This window comes from Aplidium turbinatum, chromosome 14 (genome assembly GCF_918807975.1).
Source record: "Aplidium turbinatum chromosome 14, kaAplTurb1.1, whole genome shotgun sequence".
In the NCBI taxonomy this organism is placed as follows: domain Eukaryota; kingdom Metazoa; phylum Chordata; class Ascidiacea; order Aplousobranchia; family Polyclinidae; genus Aplidium; species Aplidium turbinatum.
The window spans coordinates 13,772,771-13,790,932 of NC_137485.1; the positions used below are offsets into that span (position 1 = coordinate 13,772,771).

General features: G+C 38.6%; 1 protein-coding gene across 1 annotated transcript; it reads right to left on the reverse strand.

Moving 5' to 3' along the window:
• Positions 1-12,303: 12,303 nt before the first annotated feature.
• On the reverse strand, positions 12,304-17,990 carry LOC145783697 (uncharacterized). Its single transcript, XM_082595585.1, has 6 exons — positions 17,846-17,990; positions 16,186-16,367; positions 15,282-15,414; positions 14,108-14,265; positions 13,372-13,539; positions 12,304-12,968 (listed from the first exon to the last, which is right to left on the reverse strand). Exons 1-6 carry the CDS (start codon positions 17,955-17,957, stop codon positions 12,936-12,938), a joined length of 786 nt encoding a protein of 261 aa, XP_082451711.1. The 5' UTR covers positions 17,958-17,990; the 3' UTR covers positions 12,304-12,935.
• Between the last annotated feature and the right edge of the window lie 172 nt (positions 17,991-18,162).

An 18,162-nucleotide genomic window follows, 5' to 3' on the forward strand; every position in this document is an offset into this window, starting at 1 on the left:
ACAAAATGTTTTGAGTGCTTAAAAATAAAAAAAGGTGTCGATACAGGCAAACAAATGATATCATTTAAGTCGAAATAGGCAAACTCAAATGTGAGTAAAAGATAGGAATTTTGCCAAGACTAATGAAATACTGTCGCTAGACTATTTCTATTGTTCGTACAAAATCGCTCAATTGTTTAAGTATCAAAAAACAAGGAAGTGGCTGCATTTACGGCGCCGTAAATACAGCCGTTCCATGCCCTTTTTTTAATCTTTACGTCGCTTTTACTGCGCATGCGCGCTGTTGCTGGAAAAAAAGTGCGTATATAACTTCTAAATTCAACTGTTTTTGCTAAGTGAATCAGAAGTGCGTGCAATCTTTGTCTGGCTCGTACTCGCAAGGATACGAGTTCGATTTCATCAAAAGGTAATTTTTTTTTGAACTCAATTCAAGTCACCCGAAGTGACTCCATCGTTAGGCTACGTATTTTTGTGGCCGTTCAGTTTAATTTGTGTTTAGTTTTGACCATCACAACGAAAAAACAGTATATGACAAACATAACAGAGGTATACATATAGAAAAAGGTAGAAGCGACAAAACGCGGACGTTATAGCGTGTATGATAGCAAAGCAGAACAATCAGTTTAAAATATGGTACGGTCGTAATACCTAAAAATTTTATAAGTTTAGAATTTTTTTTTTACTCATTTTTATTGTTAAAGAAAAAAAACTCACTAGCCTTTTTTTCTCTTTGTTTTGAATTTAAAAAAAATTGTTAAGGTGTTACGACGACGCCACGATTACGACCGTGCAATATTTCAAACTGATTGTCCTGCTTTGTTTCATGCATGCTATAACCTCCGCGTTTTGTCGCTTCTACCTTTTTCTAAAAAGGCATGGAATATAAAATATTTAAAAACGAACTTAGCTGAGTGACCACAAAAATGCATAGCCTAACGATTGAGTCACTGCGGGTTAGAATTAAGTTAAAAAAAAAATCTTTTGGTGAAATCGAACTCATATCCTTGCAAGTATGAGCCAGACAAATATCGCACGCGCCACTGATTTACTTGGCGAAAACATTTGAATTTAGAAGTTATATATCAATCAATCATTTTATTTTTTTCGTCATTAACGCTTACGAGACGAAAAAGATACTAACTACAAAAATCTATATAGACCTACCAGCACGTTAATGAACGGGAAAAGGTGGCAAAACCTTGAAAGGTTTAAAACGTGCCTGAATGAAAAATTATGTAGTACTGGTAGGCTATAGCAGTAGTTAGCACGGCCACAAAACCCAAAAAAACAAATAGCAAAAAATAAAACAAAAACAGAGGGAAGCACACATGTAGTAATGAAAGACAGCCTAATGAAAAGTGTTGTGGATTAAATTTGCCAGTTCCGATATTGATGTGGATAATAATAATAATATAGTAGGATGGAGAATGAAAACCGGACATAAAAGAAACCCATCCTCAGGCAAAAGCCCGTTTCGATGTGGCCCAGGAGAGCAGGTGTTGAGCTCTTTCTATGGTCAGACTGCACATCACACAGTAGCCTAAGACGATTGAGGTTTGATATCCAGTTAAAGTTATTGGAAAATATATGCACTTTTTTCCAGCAACAGCGCGCATGCGCAGTAAAAGCGACGTAAAGATTAAAAAAGAGGCATGGAACGGCTGTATTTATGGCGCCGTAAATACAGCCACTTCCAAAAAACAAAGGTGACATAAAACAATGATACACACAGTGCTTAAGTTTTATTTTTGATAACTATAGAGACAATGCAATGACCACTACGATTTACTAGCCTAGCCAGTTACTACTGGAAAATATAATTTGGTTATAAAACTATTCAACAATTTAACCAAATTGGTTACAACTGTAGGCCATGGTTACAACCGAAAAGTAAAACAAAAGCAAGACCAACACTTTGATTAGCAACTTATAATACAATTAATTGTGAGCTTTTTAAAATCACACAAATTAACACTGAAATGAACAGATAAAGACATCGATGAATATCAGAATATGCTTAGGCCTAATGAAGACTGACTTATGAAGTATCATGGCTTTGTTTTTTTCTTATTTGTATGAGTGACAGCTGACTTTGTTAACCTTACGATCTTTAGTAGTCATCTTATATTAAGCATCATCTTTACTTACCTGGATGTTACCAGAAGAGGACCAGTAAAAAGCAGAAAATTCCCCAGCGTAAATTGGCACATTATCCGCTGAAGTATGGTGCAGAATTAAGAACCCTAACATTTTTGCAAAAACATTGATTAGCGAGTTCGGCTTTGTTGCGATTAGCGACTGCGATTTTGTGCTATTTTTTCTCGACCTTTTCAGGGTACGAAATGTTCAGGGTAAGAATTAGGTTGCAACCCATGATACCAAAGCAGGACAATTAGTTTAAAATATGGCACGGTTGCAACACCTCAATAATTTGTTTATAAATTTAGAAAATTCAACCTATTTTGTCGCCAAAACACTTTGACGAAATCGGGGTATGAATTGTTCAGGGGACGAAATAGGTTGCATCCACTCCGATCAGCGACTTCGGCTCTGTTGTATTTTTTTCTCAATTTTTTTAGGGGACAAAATCGCAGAACGAAATGTTCAGGAGGCGAAATAGGATACACCCATTTAAGAATACTTATTTGGAAAAGCAGTTGAAAGATTACCAGCGAGCTGTTTTTCTTAAAGCTTTTTCTGTATGCTAGATGTAAAGCAAGTATATATATGGGTAGTTGAATTAACAAGCAACCATGAGCATATGTATGCAGTGAACATCCACTCTAGACAAACAGAAAATTACCCAGAGAAATTCTCAAATTCCAGAAAATTAAAAACTCTAAATTTATTACTCATAGTTGAAAAGGCATAAAAAATTGGGTTGTAGGCTACTCAAATTAAACATTAACCACAAAAATGTAGCAGCCTAACGATTGAGTCAATTCGTGTGAAAATTTAGTTAAAAATTAAAAATAAAAGAACGCAATTTTGCGTAGTATCGAACTCATTCCCTCTGGAGCACCAGCCGGAGACTTATCCTACGCGCCACTGAATCAGTTGAACATAGGTGTTGAATTTAGAACTTATATAAGCACTCTTCTCGTCTTTTGCTTTGAAAGAGAAAATGAAAAAAATGCCTATATAGGACGTCATGACCGGTTAAAATCAAATAGTGTTTCAGATTCAAAGACCGGCACCGGTCAAATAGCCAACTATAATATGGTTAAAATTACATTTCAATCCGTATTAAACTCAGCCATTTACGCAGTCTCAAGTCCCTCTGCCACTCAGGTCTATATTTTTGAGAGTAGGTACATTTTCTTTGGACAATAGCATAGAGACATATACTTCTTACAATAAACTTCACATACTCTTGGATTTTTGAACTTCTTCGATGCAACAAAATATGAAAATCAATAAATACTTAACAATAACTAACTATAACAACCTAAAAACATACCGGTAACAGATTAAAAGAAACTTAACATACATGGGAATATAGCCCAGTGTTTGTGTGCGAAAAGTCCTGTCAGCTAACTGGGATGCATCACATTCGGTTTCTCACAGACAGGCTTTCGCGCCATAGTGCGTGCAATTCAGCAACAAAGTTTCAAACAAAGAGCCGAAACTAGGGCAGAAAATTACCCGCACGCGTTGTAGCTACAAAATGCAATGAAAAAAGACAAATGTACCGAAACAATCTAGACTTGTCTGAACAATCTCAATTTGCTTCTAAAAATTATTCCAGATTCCATACATTTTTTTTCTCTACTAGACAGTTCGTTTTGATTCCAGATCTGGAATCAATTATTCCAATCTGACAGCCCTGGTCATAGTCTTGCAAGCCCATCAAAGCATCCGCCCCGATAGCTCAATTGGTTAGCGCGTCACTTCTGGAACGAAGAAACTTCAAGATCAATAGCGGTGCTGGTTCGACTTTCGGGGTGTGCGCTTGAGCAACGCACGTTAAGGGCTGCTCTCCATTCAGCAGCATCTATTGGATGGAATAATTCCCCGGCAACAAGACTTCAACAATCGAAAACTTCACTCTGTCAATCTCGGTGACCGGGCCTGCGTCAGTGATCCAAAAGCCTCTACAAGTATGCGAAACTGCCAAGATTAAGCTCTGCAAGAAGCTTTCCCAGCAGGGATGCCAGCGACAGATTTCCAATAAACTTAGATTGTGTGCTGAAAAAAACCCAGATGAGGTAAAAAAAACCCAGGTCCAGAAAATATGTAGTAAAGCGGTTAAAAAAGCCTGATGTGCTTTTAGCACCACTTGCGTTTCATTATTTCATATCTATTTTTTGCAATCGCACTATCAGGAAATGCTTTCCTATAAACATCAACAAGATGATTAATGTGAGTGAATGGTACATGATGCTCAGAAAAATAACCTGCAAGCAATGCTTCTGCTTTAGCAATTTGATCTGACTGGGTGGCTAAATTTTGTGTTAAAAAGGTATATACCGTATTGATTTTCACATGAGACTTAGCAGCACTGTAGTTTTGTTTGTGTTTTTCAGTCTTGCTGTGAGCTAACAACATTGATTTATTAGCATTTTTCAGTATAGCTTTGCAATATTTACAATAACTGTTGTTTTTATTGGAAGCATCTTCTTTCATTTGCTACCAATCTTTGAATTCAGGAACTTTTAGCCAGTCCTTTTCGAATGATTGTCCATACCACAATTTTTGCTTCGTTTTGGGTTTTTTATTTTTATCACTCGTTTTTGTAAGAATACCGTTACTGTAGAAGAGTTCAGTTAAGTTTATAACATTAGATCTACACTAACAGTCGTATTTGAGTCTTATAGCTTAGGCAGCCTAATACCAATACCCCTGAGAAGCGTAATAAATGATGAAAAATATATGTATCAATTAAAACCTGCTCACAACAACTCGCTAGACTACTGTATACCAGCTGTACCTCACTGACTACAGTAATTGATGCAAAAAACATTACCTTAAAATCATTTTTGTGTTGCAGTGTGGACCATTTACCGAGGATCCCAGTGCCTTAATACCGTGCAAGCTCTGTACAAAGTTAAAAACAAAAAAAACCTAGATTCACCTAAATTTGAAAAAAAAAAACTTAAAACCCAGATGTGGTCAAAAAAACCCAGATCTAGGTGGAAAAACCAAGCTCTGGCATCCTTGTTTCCCAGTCCGAGCCGAGGATAAAGATTCAATTTCAATCAATCAACCAATGTTCCTGAATCTAACCCAGTGTTGCCACATTTTTCACTTGGGTTGAAATTTCATCTTTTTTACCAAACGCCTCAAAATTACACCGGCTTTTCAAATCTTGCAAATTGTAGTTGTGAAAGCGTACTTCAAAAAGCATGAATTGTTTTGCTCTTAATACTAAATGTGCGAGGGTACGACCTCAAAGAACTCAGCAAAAACGCCAATACGAACCATTGGTTTCGACACTTTTCGTTGTTGTTTGAATCTTCATCCGCGCATTGAAAAAGCCTCTGTGAGGTTATTCTTGACAGTGCCACATAGCCTACTTGCAGAGATTTTGAATTACTGACACCGTGACACCGGCCCGGTTTCCGAGAGTGTCAGAGCGGGTAAAGTTTTCGCATGTTGAAATGTTGTTCTTGTATGATCCACTAGGTGCCGCTGATTGGAGCATTCCTGAAATGCAGCACTCAAGTGCACACTCCGCAGTCCGCAGCCGAACCAACGCTGGCTCGGCTGCCTCGATAGTTCGGTTGGTTAGTGCGTGACTTCGTGAACAAAGAAGCTTCAAGGAGGCGCTGCTTCGACTCTCGATATGTTCGCCCCGTTATCTCAACGGTTAGGCTAGACGCCCGGCTCAAGATCACGCGGTGCTGGTTCGACTCTCGGTGTGTGCGCTTGAGCAACCCATTTCAGGACTGCTCTTCTTACTTCATTTAGCGGCACCTAGTGAATGGAATAATTTCCCGGCAACAACACTTTAACAATCGCAAATTTCACTCTGTCAATCTCGGTAACCGGCCCTGCGTCAAGAGCTTCTACAAGCATGCGTAACTACAAGGAATAACCTATCAAGGCTTTGTCAGTCCGAGGATAAAGATTCAAAACCAACCAACTAAACCATGTGTGCGCTTGACCAACGCGGGTTAAAAAACGGTTATCCATTCAGTGGCATTTACTGGATGAAATAATTCCCGGCAACAATTAGGCTACACTTTATACCGTACTGAAAAGTTTGGGTGTTCATCAAGACAATTATCGTTTCTAGCACTAGTTGCTACGTTCATCTGATGAAATTGAAAGTAAAATTAACAACAAACAAGATGGTTTATTGCTTCACTGACGTTTCGCGCACCATGACAATGCGCATCCTCAGAGCGAATAACATACAAAATAAAATCTCACCAGGCAGTGCGATTGAAGGCAAGAAAAAATAAAACACGCAATATTGTAACATTGTGTTCTGTCTCTTTTGCTTTCAATCGCACTTTTTTCTGTTGGTCGTCACTGCTTCGAATTTTTATGTTTATTGTTGGAAGTTTTTACGTAATTTAACGTGGAAAGCAACCGCTCACACATCATTGGCCATTTTTTTAAAATATTGCGTGTTTTATTTTTTCTTGCCTTCAATCGCAGTGCAGTATATAACCTGGTGAAATTTTATTTTGTATGTTATTCGCTCTGAGGATGCGCATTGTCATGGTGCGCGAAACGTCAGTAAAGCAATAAACCATCTTGTTTGTTGTTAATTTTACTTTCAATTTCATCAGATGAACGTAGCAACTAAGTTAGTGCTAGAAACAACAACACTTTAACAACCGAAATCAAAGAAATTTTCCCAGTCCGAGGATAAAGATTCAATCAATCATAGCCTATCATGGATTAGCCTACCGTACATGGGCGCCGATCCCTATAGGACAGCGGGGACATGTCCCCACCATCTTTTTACATGTCCCCACCATCTTTTTACATGTCCCCGCCATATTTTTTCATTATTTTTATAACGTAATAGGGAAAGCATTAACCGAATGTCACAATTTTATCAGTCAGATGTTTAAAACTTGGAAAGCTATTAGTGTAATTAAACAAAAGGTTTCTGGGAAATTCAAGCATCTGTACCTGAATCTTCATTCTGGAGAGTCTTTGCCTCAGGCTACATCAAAACTGAAACCAATTTTTCCAACAAGATGGCTCACACGTGCAACTGCTGTAAAAGCAGTGCTAGATAATTATAAGTCAGTATTGGAAGCCTTGGAAGTTGCCTGGAATCAATTTGATGTAAATGCAGCAACAGCTGCTAATTGGCTTTTGAAATCTTTTTCTCGTGAGTCGAGTGTAGTCTACTTGGGTTATTAGAGGCTTGTCTGTCATTCAGTGTCTGGAACGTTTTAACAAAGCCTTGCAAGGTTGCACGGTGACTGCGGCTGGCATGCTTGAAGGTGCTAAACTTTGTAGTGCTCCACTACAAACTCCACCATCTATGCAGTGAAGAAGAATTTCATCGTGTCTTTGTAAATGCTGAGAACTAATGGAGGATTGCAACCTTGAGTCATTGCAACTGTCACGTCCCAAAAAGAACCCAAATCGTCTTCAGCATAGACATGGCCATCGGCAACCTCCTCAACTTCAAACACCGAAGACGAAATATCGGTCAGAGTATTTGCAGTCATTGACAGCGCAGCAAAATCTTACTATTTCAAGTCGACCGATCTTGAGCACTAAAAAATTTTACAAGAATTACTCTTGTGATTCTACTCCAGTGGAAAGCTACAATCACATGTGGTAGACGATTATCCTGAGTTCTCTGACACAGAGTCTCTTGCAGAAGAACTATATGCTTCTTTCGAAAGCAGTAGGCCTACAATGGAAAGTCGGTGGAAGATTTTCGAATGATATTCAAGAAGATGCCATCCGCTGTTCGGCAAATGTTTCAGGACTTGTGGAACTTTTGGTACGACTTTTGCTCATATCACCAGCCAGCTCGTGTTCAACTGAACGGTCATTTTCAACTTTGCGACATGTCAAACCTTGGTTACGATCTACTATGACACAGAAACGGCTAAATCATACAATAATCTGCCATGTGCACAACAAAGTTTTGAATTCGATTAACCTCCATGACCTCTCCAAGAGCTTCGTTTTTACTTCGCCGGAGACTCGTTGCTGAGTGTTTGGACGTATGCCGTCCAATGCTGAAACTGACAATTAAAAGCCTTCAAGCCACCTAACGGAGCGGAAGGTCTGCGTGTCATGGATGATGAAGCCAAAGACTGGCTGCTCTCTAGTAGCCTTCCAGTGTAGTCCGGGAACATCGTGAGTCTAGGGTGGTAAAAGGATAGACCCTCGGCCCCAGAGGCTCACACGACGACGACAACGACAATTAAAATATGTAGCCCACACATCGCATTAGACTTGTACCTACTGCATTTGTTTGGTTGTCAGAACAGACCCCCGATCGTTCTAGCTCGCTTCGCTCGTCGCCCGTTCCTACCTTTTCTAGTAAATGTCCCCACCAATTTTAGTGAGCGATCGGCGCCCATGCTACCGTACTGAGATTATTTCTATCATAGCCTATAACTTCTGGTCGGTTTTATTTAGCCTACTGGTTGCTACTCTACTATAATGAAAGAGGTTGCAGTTTTTGCTCAGTCATTTTGAAAGTTAACAATTTTTTTTACATTTTTTCGAACTGGTTTACTCCACGATTTTCCGCTAAATTCAGTACATAATTTTGCTATTATTATTATTTCTATCAAAATGAAGCAATGGCAACCTGGACAGTTCGTTTGCTGGTACTGAGCAAGATGAAGAGCCTGATGCTTATAGACTATTATAGCCTAATGTTTGATGCAGCCAACCGATTACAAAAGAACAAGGCCTGCAAAAGTAATATTGACATCATCACGTTTTTATTGCACCAGATTTTGTATGGTTCAAAATCTATTTTACGTGTGGCTTTCGTTTAAATCTTCATCACCAAGGCTCGCACTAGGCTAGGGTTGCCATACCGTCCGGAAAATTCCGGACATGTCCGGAATTTAGGGTTAAATTTTGTGTCCGGGAGGAATTTAAAAAAATGCTCAAATGTCCGGAATTTTATGATGGGCGTTTTGGGGGAATTACAATTGCGGGAATAATCCTGTAAATTAGGGGTGTCCTAGAAAAATCGCTCAGCCAGCTCATTTTACTGCATCTGCAATCGTACTGTGCACACTGCCAATCCAGAACATTGTTATTTCGTACCGTGTGCATTTTTTTAACTACAAGGTTGTACGGAATTATGATGTAACAGAGCGTTTTCCTTATCAATGATGTTTACCACTTAGAAGTCAGTGTTACCATTTTAGTCTTTTTAAAACCAAATCTGTTTTTTGCAGCCGTTTGGTTTATTTTTTTCGCTTTGGTTTATTATTTTTTTTAATTTTTTTTTATTTTTTGGTTTATAATTTGTTTTTTTTTAACATACTTTACGTCAGGTATTCGGTTCGTTGCAGTGATTATTTCACTCGAACAAATTTTTTAGTCTATTTCTGCTATAGTTATTCAATATTTTGACTGGAGGAAAGGTGAATTGCAATCAAAATTGATTGAGTTTACAAACAAGGCAAACGAGACTGCCGACACAATAGCCACTTATGTAAAAGACACCTTAGAAAAAAAGATGCTTTTGAAAAAATGTGTGGCATTTACAGGAGACAACTGCAATACTATGTTTGTAGGACTTAGGCGTAATGAGCAAGGAAACAATGTGTTTGCAAAGTTGAAGAAAATGTTAAACCCCTCATTGATTGGGGTTGGCTGTTCAGCACACGTTTTGAACAATTGTATCCATCATGGGGCTGAAAGAATAAACATCGATATTGAAAATAATATCAATAAGATATATCAATATTTTTCTATTTACACAAATTAGAACTCAACAACTGAAAGAATACTGTAAATTTGTAAATTGTGAATACAAGAGACTTCTCTCTCATAGCAAGACTCGCTGGCTCTCCTTGTTTCCTGGAATTTCAAGATTGTTAGAAATGTTTTCACCCCTGAAGTCCTACTTTTTGTCACAAAAACATCCACCAATAGTTATTAAACGGTTCTTTGATAATGAAATGAGCGAGTTATACCTTTGGCATATGCACTCACTAATGTCCGTGTTTCATGGACGTATTCAAGTAGTTGAGAGAGAAAACAATTCCGTTGCAGAAGTGCTAGAAAATTTGGAGCTGGTTCATAAGGTGCTTGTGGAAGGAAGAATGAAAACTTTATGTCCTTGAAAGTTAAAAGGCTTTTAGTTGAAAAAAGAGAAGAGGGATATGAAGATGAATCACAAGATGAATGTAACAATTTTCTTTCCGAAGTTGCAAACCTCTATGAGAGATGCTTGGAGTACCTGTGCAAATGGATGAAACCAATGGAAGTGTTTGCTTGTTTCAAATAGATGACCTTAAACGAGATACCAAGTTGGAAGGATGTAGAGCCTTGCCTGGAATATCTCATTGGTAATGGGGTTGATGTGGACGATGCAAGTGCTTTGACCAAATCTGTAACTTGAAGCAGTTTGTGGAAAGTTACCTACAGGACGAAGAATTTATTAAATTGCTAACGCATAAGAAATGGTGCAAATATTTCGATCAGTCTACGAACATCACATGCCACTCAGAAATTACATATATTGATTTCCATTAAGGATATGCTAGGGGATCTCCTGACTAAGAAGCAGCGGGCCAGCGATTCTCCATCAAGTATCAATTAATCATTCTTTATTACAAAATACAGTAGCCTACATGGAAAATCAGCAGAGCCCTATTGGCATATGCATTTCGCTCTAACTTTAGAGCATCTTTAGTGCCTAAAACGCAAACATAAGAAAGCAAAACCTAAAAACTGTCACTAAATAAATAAATAAATGAATCTGCAGTAGCCTAAGATACTGACCAAGACTAACTGCCAAAACTAACTGGTAGAATACTGCGTAAATATTAACTGGCTGCGTAAAATATTTCACTCTGAAAATTTAAGGATTGTTCAGTTTTTCTTTGCTTTTACATCCCACAATGCCAATGTAGAGAGACTCCTTTCACTGATGCAAAGTCAGTGGACTAAAGAAAGAAACAAGTTGAGCGTTGCGACTATGAAAGGCATATTGACTCTTCAATATAATTTCAAAGATATGTGCTGTAGTGAATTTTTCTCATTTTTGAAATCACGCAAGGCCCTATTGAAGAGAATTAGATCTTCAGAAAAATATGCATGGTCAAAAGAGTTAATTTGTAGTGACTTGACTTACAAGCGTGTCTTTAATTTGTTTTAAGCATGTAATTGCTGTTCTTCCTTTTTCGGCACAACCTAATTCTCATTATTATTTTTCACTCTGAAGTTGAGATTTTTTTCAGTGACGGTCCGTAGCTATATTTAGAGAGTGCTTACCCTGCCTGGTGTGAGATTCTGCTCGTGACAGAAGACAATACTTTTCATTTCGGTAGCTGGCGCTTTAGCATGTGTATCGTACAACGTTTGCAGCTTTAGCATTTCGGTAGCGCATATATATGGTCTCATGTAAATAGTCATGCGCTGTCCGGAATTTTGCTTTTTCAAATATGGTAACCCTACACTAGGCCTACTGGCAGAGCCTCTTGACAGGTTATTCCTGACAGTTTCATACATAGGGTAGTTGCCTACTTGTGGAGGCTTTAATCACTGACGCAGCGCAGGGTAGGTTACCAAGATCGACAAAGTAAAGTTTTCGCTTGTTATGTTTTGTCTGTGAATTATTCCATCCACCAGGTTCCGCTGGATGGCCAGAAAAGTTATGAAATACATTTAAGCGCACTCCACGAGAGCCAAACCAGAGCTGCTAGATCTTAAGTGTTCTTTATGTACAAATTCAGGCGCTTAACCATTGAACTAACAGGGCGGACTACCTTTTTTCGTTACATTTTTTATGTCAGCTTTTCTGCTTGTTGTTGCCTGTAAGTATTCGAACAATTAAGCGCTACTTGATTTTGTTATAGCTCATCTTTGTTGACATTTTTGTGCTTGTTCTATTTCCCAATAAGGTATTTTGTTATTTTCCCTTTTTTTCTAGACAACATAGTTAGCGACAATGGTATTTTGACTGCAAGTAGGTAGCCTATAATTTTAATCGATCAGTGTTTGAAGATTTTCATAGGTCCATCGAAATATTTTTTTCCTTTCGCTATAGGCTGCGCCTACGTTGTCAAAATCGGAAGTTTATGGGATTCAATTTCACTCTAAGGTAAGTAGGCTGATTTGAGCTGAAGACAAACATGCAACTCGACCCATGATGCAAATTTGTTGCTTTTATTTATGCTGGAAATTGTTTTTGAAGGGCTCATTTTGCGTAGCCTACTGTTTCGGGACCAGTCTTGATTTCTTTCGGAGGCACTACGGCAGTACGGCATATGACACACAATGAACAAAAGAGGCTTCTTGAGTTGGTATACTGTGACAAGATACCTGTGCGCTGTGCCTCACTCCATTGAGCAATTGGAGCGTGGCAGTGGCACAAGAAGTCACTCGACTGACTGTTTCACGATCTTGAGCACGGGAGTCGTAGGCTAGTAGGCTACAATTATTCGCGACACTAGAGGATGTGCTTTTCACAGAAGCAACTTTTGCAAAATTGCATGTAAAATTTCCAGTTGGTAAATTTGAGTGTTTTTTCTAGAAAATGAATGCCGTCACAGATGCTCTTAAAACTTCTCTAGGACCATATAATTGGCTAACCAACCTACCAGTAAGAAAAGCGCAACTTTACCGAAAAAGCAAAATCAGAACAAGATAAAGAACAGAATTATCATCGAAATAGCGTCTTCCAAATTAACGAAAAAAATTGATAGGCCTACTACATAGGCTAACATATGTTCGTTTAGCCACTTTGAAGCTTCTACTTTATTTCTGTGAAGTCATGATGTTGGTGTCAATGGAAAAAGACTTTTCGTTTTTCATCAACAAACAAACATCTTTTTTAAACAATAAACCTGAAAAATCAAAGAAAATAGCTAAGGTGGGTTGTTATGACTTAGTAAGTCTACAATGTAGCCTATGAGAAATAAGCATTTGCTGCTGCAAGAGTAAGTTTGTTCCAGTCGTGATAAAAAAGATAGACACCTGTCATAACACTCCAATAGCAGGCTATAGACCTAGCCTACTAGTCATGAGCGCATGAAGGCGAAGCACATTCCTGATAGGCAGTAGCAGCCTACTGTATGAACACCATCTTGCTTTTCTCCAGAACTAGTAATTTTGTTACTTTTCGTTAAGCTACCTTATAATAAAGCAATTAAATATAAGCTAATAGGCCTGCATTAGCAGGTTTTAAAAGTCTTTTTTCCCTTTATCCAACTTTACGGTAACAGGCATACAACCTTTCAAGAATCTGACCTGTCCGAAGCTGATCAGTACCATGATCATTATTGCAAGTATGGAAAAGTACTTCACCATCCAGGCATTTGAAAAACTCATGTTCATATCTCTCGTGATCAACACTTTATTTGCTCTGAGAGCAAGTTTTGAAGTTGTGATGCCTCGAGCGACTTGATAAAGATCATCCTAGTAAAATAGTTAGCCTATTATGTTACAACTGCAACTTGTAGTAGCCTGACAAACACTCTAGAGCAGACATATGCAGGGCCTTTGAGAGGACATTCTGGACCCGGTACCAATGAGATCCTTGGGCCCCAAACCGTAAACTTCTGAAAAAACACATTACGGTACGTTCAAAGATTAGGTAGGCTATGCGGCGGTTTCTTCGTTCCGTGGCCTCTTAGAAAGATTCCGGCCACCTAAAATCTTCCCGGGCTCGAGTCCAAAAGTACTCCCTGGACCTCCCCGTCAACGCCACCAGGCTTATGTAATATGTTTCAAACTTATCACTGCCAGTAGCCTAAGTGCAGGCTGTTCTGTACAGTTTAGCCTAGGTTAGAGTTTGTCTGTGTCACTGCAATATGTTCAGCTTGATTTGGGATTTAATTAGTCTTCCGACAGTGTGGACATGTGAACCTGTTTACTGTCAGGAACAACAAAATCAGCTAACTAGCTAAGCCATAATAGCTCTTGATAAACTTTAAGTAGACCACTGTACACAAACAAATGTGGGTCACTTAAGTAGGCTACTTACGTAGAGTCTATAGACAATATTCTCATCGTTGTCTGTTAAGAACTTTTGCTTCAGATGGTATCCCATTAACATGGAGGTTCTCAAAACGATAAGCTGGAAATCAACAACTTTCTCTCGAATCTTGTCTTCACTGTTATCCAAGCAGAATTGTACCCAACCTTTATACAGTTTTTTTTTTTTAAGTCGATCAGGGCTTGCCAATAATAATACAATTGTATCCTAATTGATCCAATTCTGGTCTACACGTGCTTAGGTTAAGTTTAATTTTAAACACGTTAAATTCATTATTTCTTTTAGGCTAATATACAGTAGCCTATCGGTAGGCTATAAATCAGGGTTATTCAACTAACCTTAACAAAGGTCCAGTTTAACAAGTTGAGTATTTTTAGCGATCTGGTGAATAAGTTTTTTCACACGCAACCACGAAAGTTAAACTATCCAAACCACTTTTTTACGTAAAATGTAACTCGAATTGGATTTCTGAGAAAGTGTTGGGGAGTCTGGGAGTCGAAGCCCCCTCAGCAACTAGGATAATCACAGTAAAAATTGCTTAAAGAAACCCTGAAACTTGGCAATGAGGTTATTCTTCCAAAAGCTCAAGGTCCACCATCAACACCCAGAAGGTCTGGATTCGGACCGCAGTTCGCCAGTTGAATAGCCCTAGTATTTTCATATCTGTGGGTCAGATTTAAAAAGAATTTAGTAATATCCTGAGGGCCAAAAAGGTTTCACGGGCCAAATTTGACCCTCCTACCAGGAGGAGGGGGCAAATCATGATTTAAACGATTGACATACGTGATTTAAAGTTTTAAACGATACGTAGCTGCGTGCGCCATCAAGAGTATGGATGATGATCAATGGTCATGCGGGAGATACAAGGCTTGATGTGTTTACTTAGGAACAGAAGGTCTTACAACAGGCTTCTTTGTTTACTTAACACCGGGACTACAGAAAAGTTCTCTGTGTACCGGGACTACAGAGAAGTTCTCTGTAGTCCCGGACTTAACATGTTTTCAAAAAGAAGTTTCTGTGAACTGATCAAAGACAACGCATCAACATAATAATAAAAAAAATCGAAGTAGTTTTGTGTCGGTTTAATCACTGTATTTCCAATAACCTACATATTAAATTATTGTTTCTCCACACTTTAACTTTAACCAAACTTTAACCAAACCTGTTTCTCCACACTTTAACTTCAACGAACCCATAAAAACAGATCTCTTTTTCTCTGGGTATCTGCTTCCATTGACTCTCCGAAAATAACCTTTTAAATTTCCATCAGAAGAGAACGACGGGGCAGTCTCGCTCTGAATATATAAAAATCTTTTACTCAAAGTTAGACAATGTAATATTAACATATAGGTTAATGTAAAGAAATTTGGATTTAAACACCTGTCAGAATTAAGATACTTCATTTTCTTGATAACATAGGTTAACTGTTTTTTTTTTGCTCTGATATTGCATTAATATCTAGCGTATAGTATATAGGCACCTACTGTATCGTAGCCTACATTGATCGTACCGATCCACTAGTGATTTTCCGCTAGCATAGGCCTAGGTCCACAGTTGCTTTTAAGTTGGAATTAATAAATTACACTATAAAACTGAACTTTCGCGCAGCATTCAGTCTCCCTCGATAGCTGTTATTATACGCATCTGACTTTCAGACGGAAATCAAGTTGGACTGGTCCGACTCTCGAGGTGTGTGCTTGAGCATTGAGCAATGCATTTCAAGCACTGCTTTAAGTTTAGCGGCACCTAGAGGATGGCGTAATTTACCGACAACACTTTCACAACAAGCGGAAAACTTCACTCTATCAATTTCGGTAACCGTACCTGCGTCAGTGGTTCAAATCTTTTACAAGTACACGAAACTGCAGGATTAAGTTCTCAAAGAAGCTTTCTCATATTGATGATAATTGATAACAATTCTTAGAAATCATAATCAATCAATAGCCTAACTATTGAAAGCTGCAACTAATAGGTTGATAGCTATGTTATTAATTATTTTTAATTACTGATTCCCTTCAAATTCTTTTGAAAACAAAAGTGATAAACGACAGTAACCGATTAGTTACCCCAAAAGAAGCATAAACAATTGTTGATTTAGCATCACATTCTTCGAAAAAGCAATCTATAGCTCCACGGTCTACTGTTACTCGTGCCTTGAATTCGTGCATCAAGGCTTCCTTTAGAAAAGGCTGAAAATGATCGATAGCTTTCTTGGTGTTGTATTTCTTCAGTTGCTTTTTGTCAGGATCTAATGATAAATCAAAGGGTTGTACATTACAGTAGACCTACTCGTAGGCTAATTAAAAAGATGAGGATGAAAGACTATAGTTCATCAATTCATCTGAGTTGAACGGCCATAGGTCCATAACCTTGCCAACGGCAGTCCCAGCAACTAATCTATACGCTCCTCTCTGAAGTAGGCTTCTGTAGCCTACATTCAAAAATTGAGCGTCGGTGTAAATGTTGTTGTTACTATTCCTGTAGGCCAGTGGTTCTTCACCTTTTGCCTTGTCGGCACCACCTTGAAATTACCAACCAGTTCTCGCACCCCCTCCTAGGATTGGCTGAAAAGTAATAGCCTACAATTCGAAATTTTTGTTGAAACCTGGTAGAAACAACTTTGCTTCTTACGTTCTATTATAACAAAACCTTGATTCAGCATCCCCGCACCGCATAGGCACAGGTGTCGTACCCCTTAATGGTGCGTGCACCTTTGGTTAAGAACCCTTGCTGTAAGCTATATTTGCATCTGACAAGGTTGTCCAATTGTCGATATTCGAATCAATAAGTATAAAAATAAAAAGCCCAATGGGCTACTACACGGACTGCAACAGCACTAAACTAGCCGATGTTTCTGCTAATTCAGCACCAGTGTCGGTCTTTAGGGTGTGCAAACCGTGCGATCGCACAGGGCCCGCAAATTAGGGGGCCCGCAATTTACTCAGAAAATGCAGTAATTTTGTCATTTCCCATGGAAAAATTCAGCAAAGGAATTAGCAACAAGAAAACATAGAGACTAAACGGGTGCAACCAATTTCGTCCCCTAAACATTTCGCACCCTGAAATGATCAAGAAAAAAAAAACAACAGAGCCGAAGTTGCTGATCGGAGTTGCCGCAAACATTTCAAAATTTCTCTCGATCTTTTTAGGGGACAAATTAGGTCAAAATTTGATTTTGTTACTCCGATTTCAGGGTACGAAATCGGGGTACGAATTTTTCAGGGGACGAAATAGGTTGCATCCAGACTTAACATAAAGACATAGCTTTATTTCCGAAAAATGCCAAAGCAAGCATGATTTTATTCTTTTGCCATGCCACCAGACAGCACCATTTTACAGTACCGTAATATTCATACCCAAATTTTTGTTGAACATGCTCTCAGAATGCCCCAAATTCAAAGTAATTTTTCAAAACTTTTTGGGAGAGGTCCCCCAGACCCCCCGCCGCTGGGTGTCGCCTTCGCCGATCACGCCGTCAGGCTTCGCCCGCCGACCGTCAAACTACCCCTCCCCTTTCAAATTACCTAGCTACGCTACTGTATTGGATCATTGTCATTGGGGGCTCAGCACATTCCCATATAGAGTTTATCTGGACTTTATGGTTTGGAAGCTCAGTGAATTTCGATCGTCTGCTCTGATAGGCTATGTTTGATTTAGCCCACCGTTGCGTCAGCCAACATTTTCGAGCAAATTAAAAAAAAAAGTAAGTCTAAGTCTAGAACCTACTTGCGATTTCATCTTTTTTAAGAAATTCTTCTCTACCAAAGCGCATATCACCAATTCCGTTTACAGTTATCATCCGCTCACCAATCAAAAGAACGAAAAAAATTTTCCACATTGTTGCCAAAATGTTAATTTATAGACTAATAAAGCTTTGTCACTAAATAGCCTATAGACTGCCTGTTCAATAACGTAAGTAGGCTAAAGCCCACAATGTCTTACGCCTTTAGGCTACGTAGGCTATACTGTTTTGAATAAAAATTAATTTTTTTAAAGAAATTAGCAGCAACTACAGTAGAACTTGGTAGCCTAATTTGATTTTT

Bases quoted from the DNA above. Each gene is read 5' to 3' on its own strand.
- LOC145783697 (XM_082595585.1), bottom strand. From the start codon at position 17,957: ATGTGGAAAATTTTTTTCGTTCTTTTGATTGGTGAGCGGATGATAACT. The intron at 15,415-16,185 runs GTAACTAATCGG...TTATATATTCAG, and splicing joins TTGTTTATGCTTCTTTTGGG to AGCGAGACTGCCCCGTCGTT. The intron at 14,266-15,281 runs GTTTGGTTAAAG...AACTGTATAAAG, and splicing joins GTTAAAGTGTGGAGAAACAG to GTTGGGTACAATTCTGCTTG.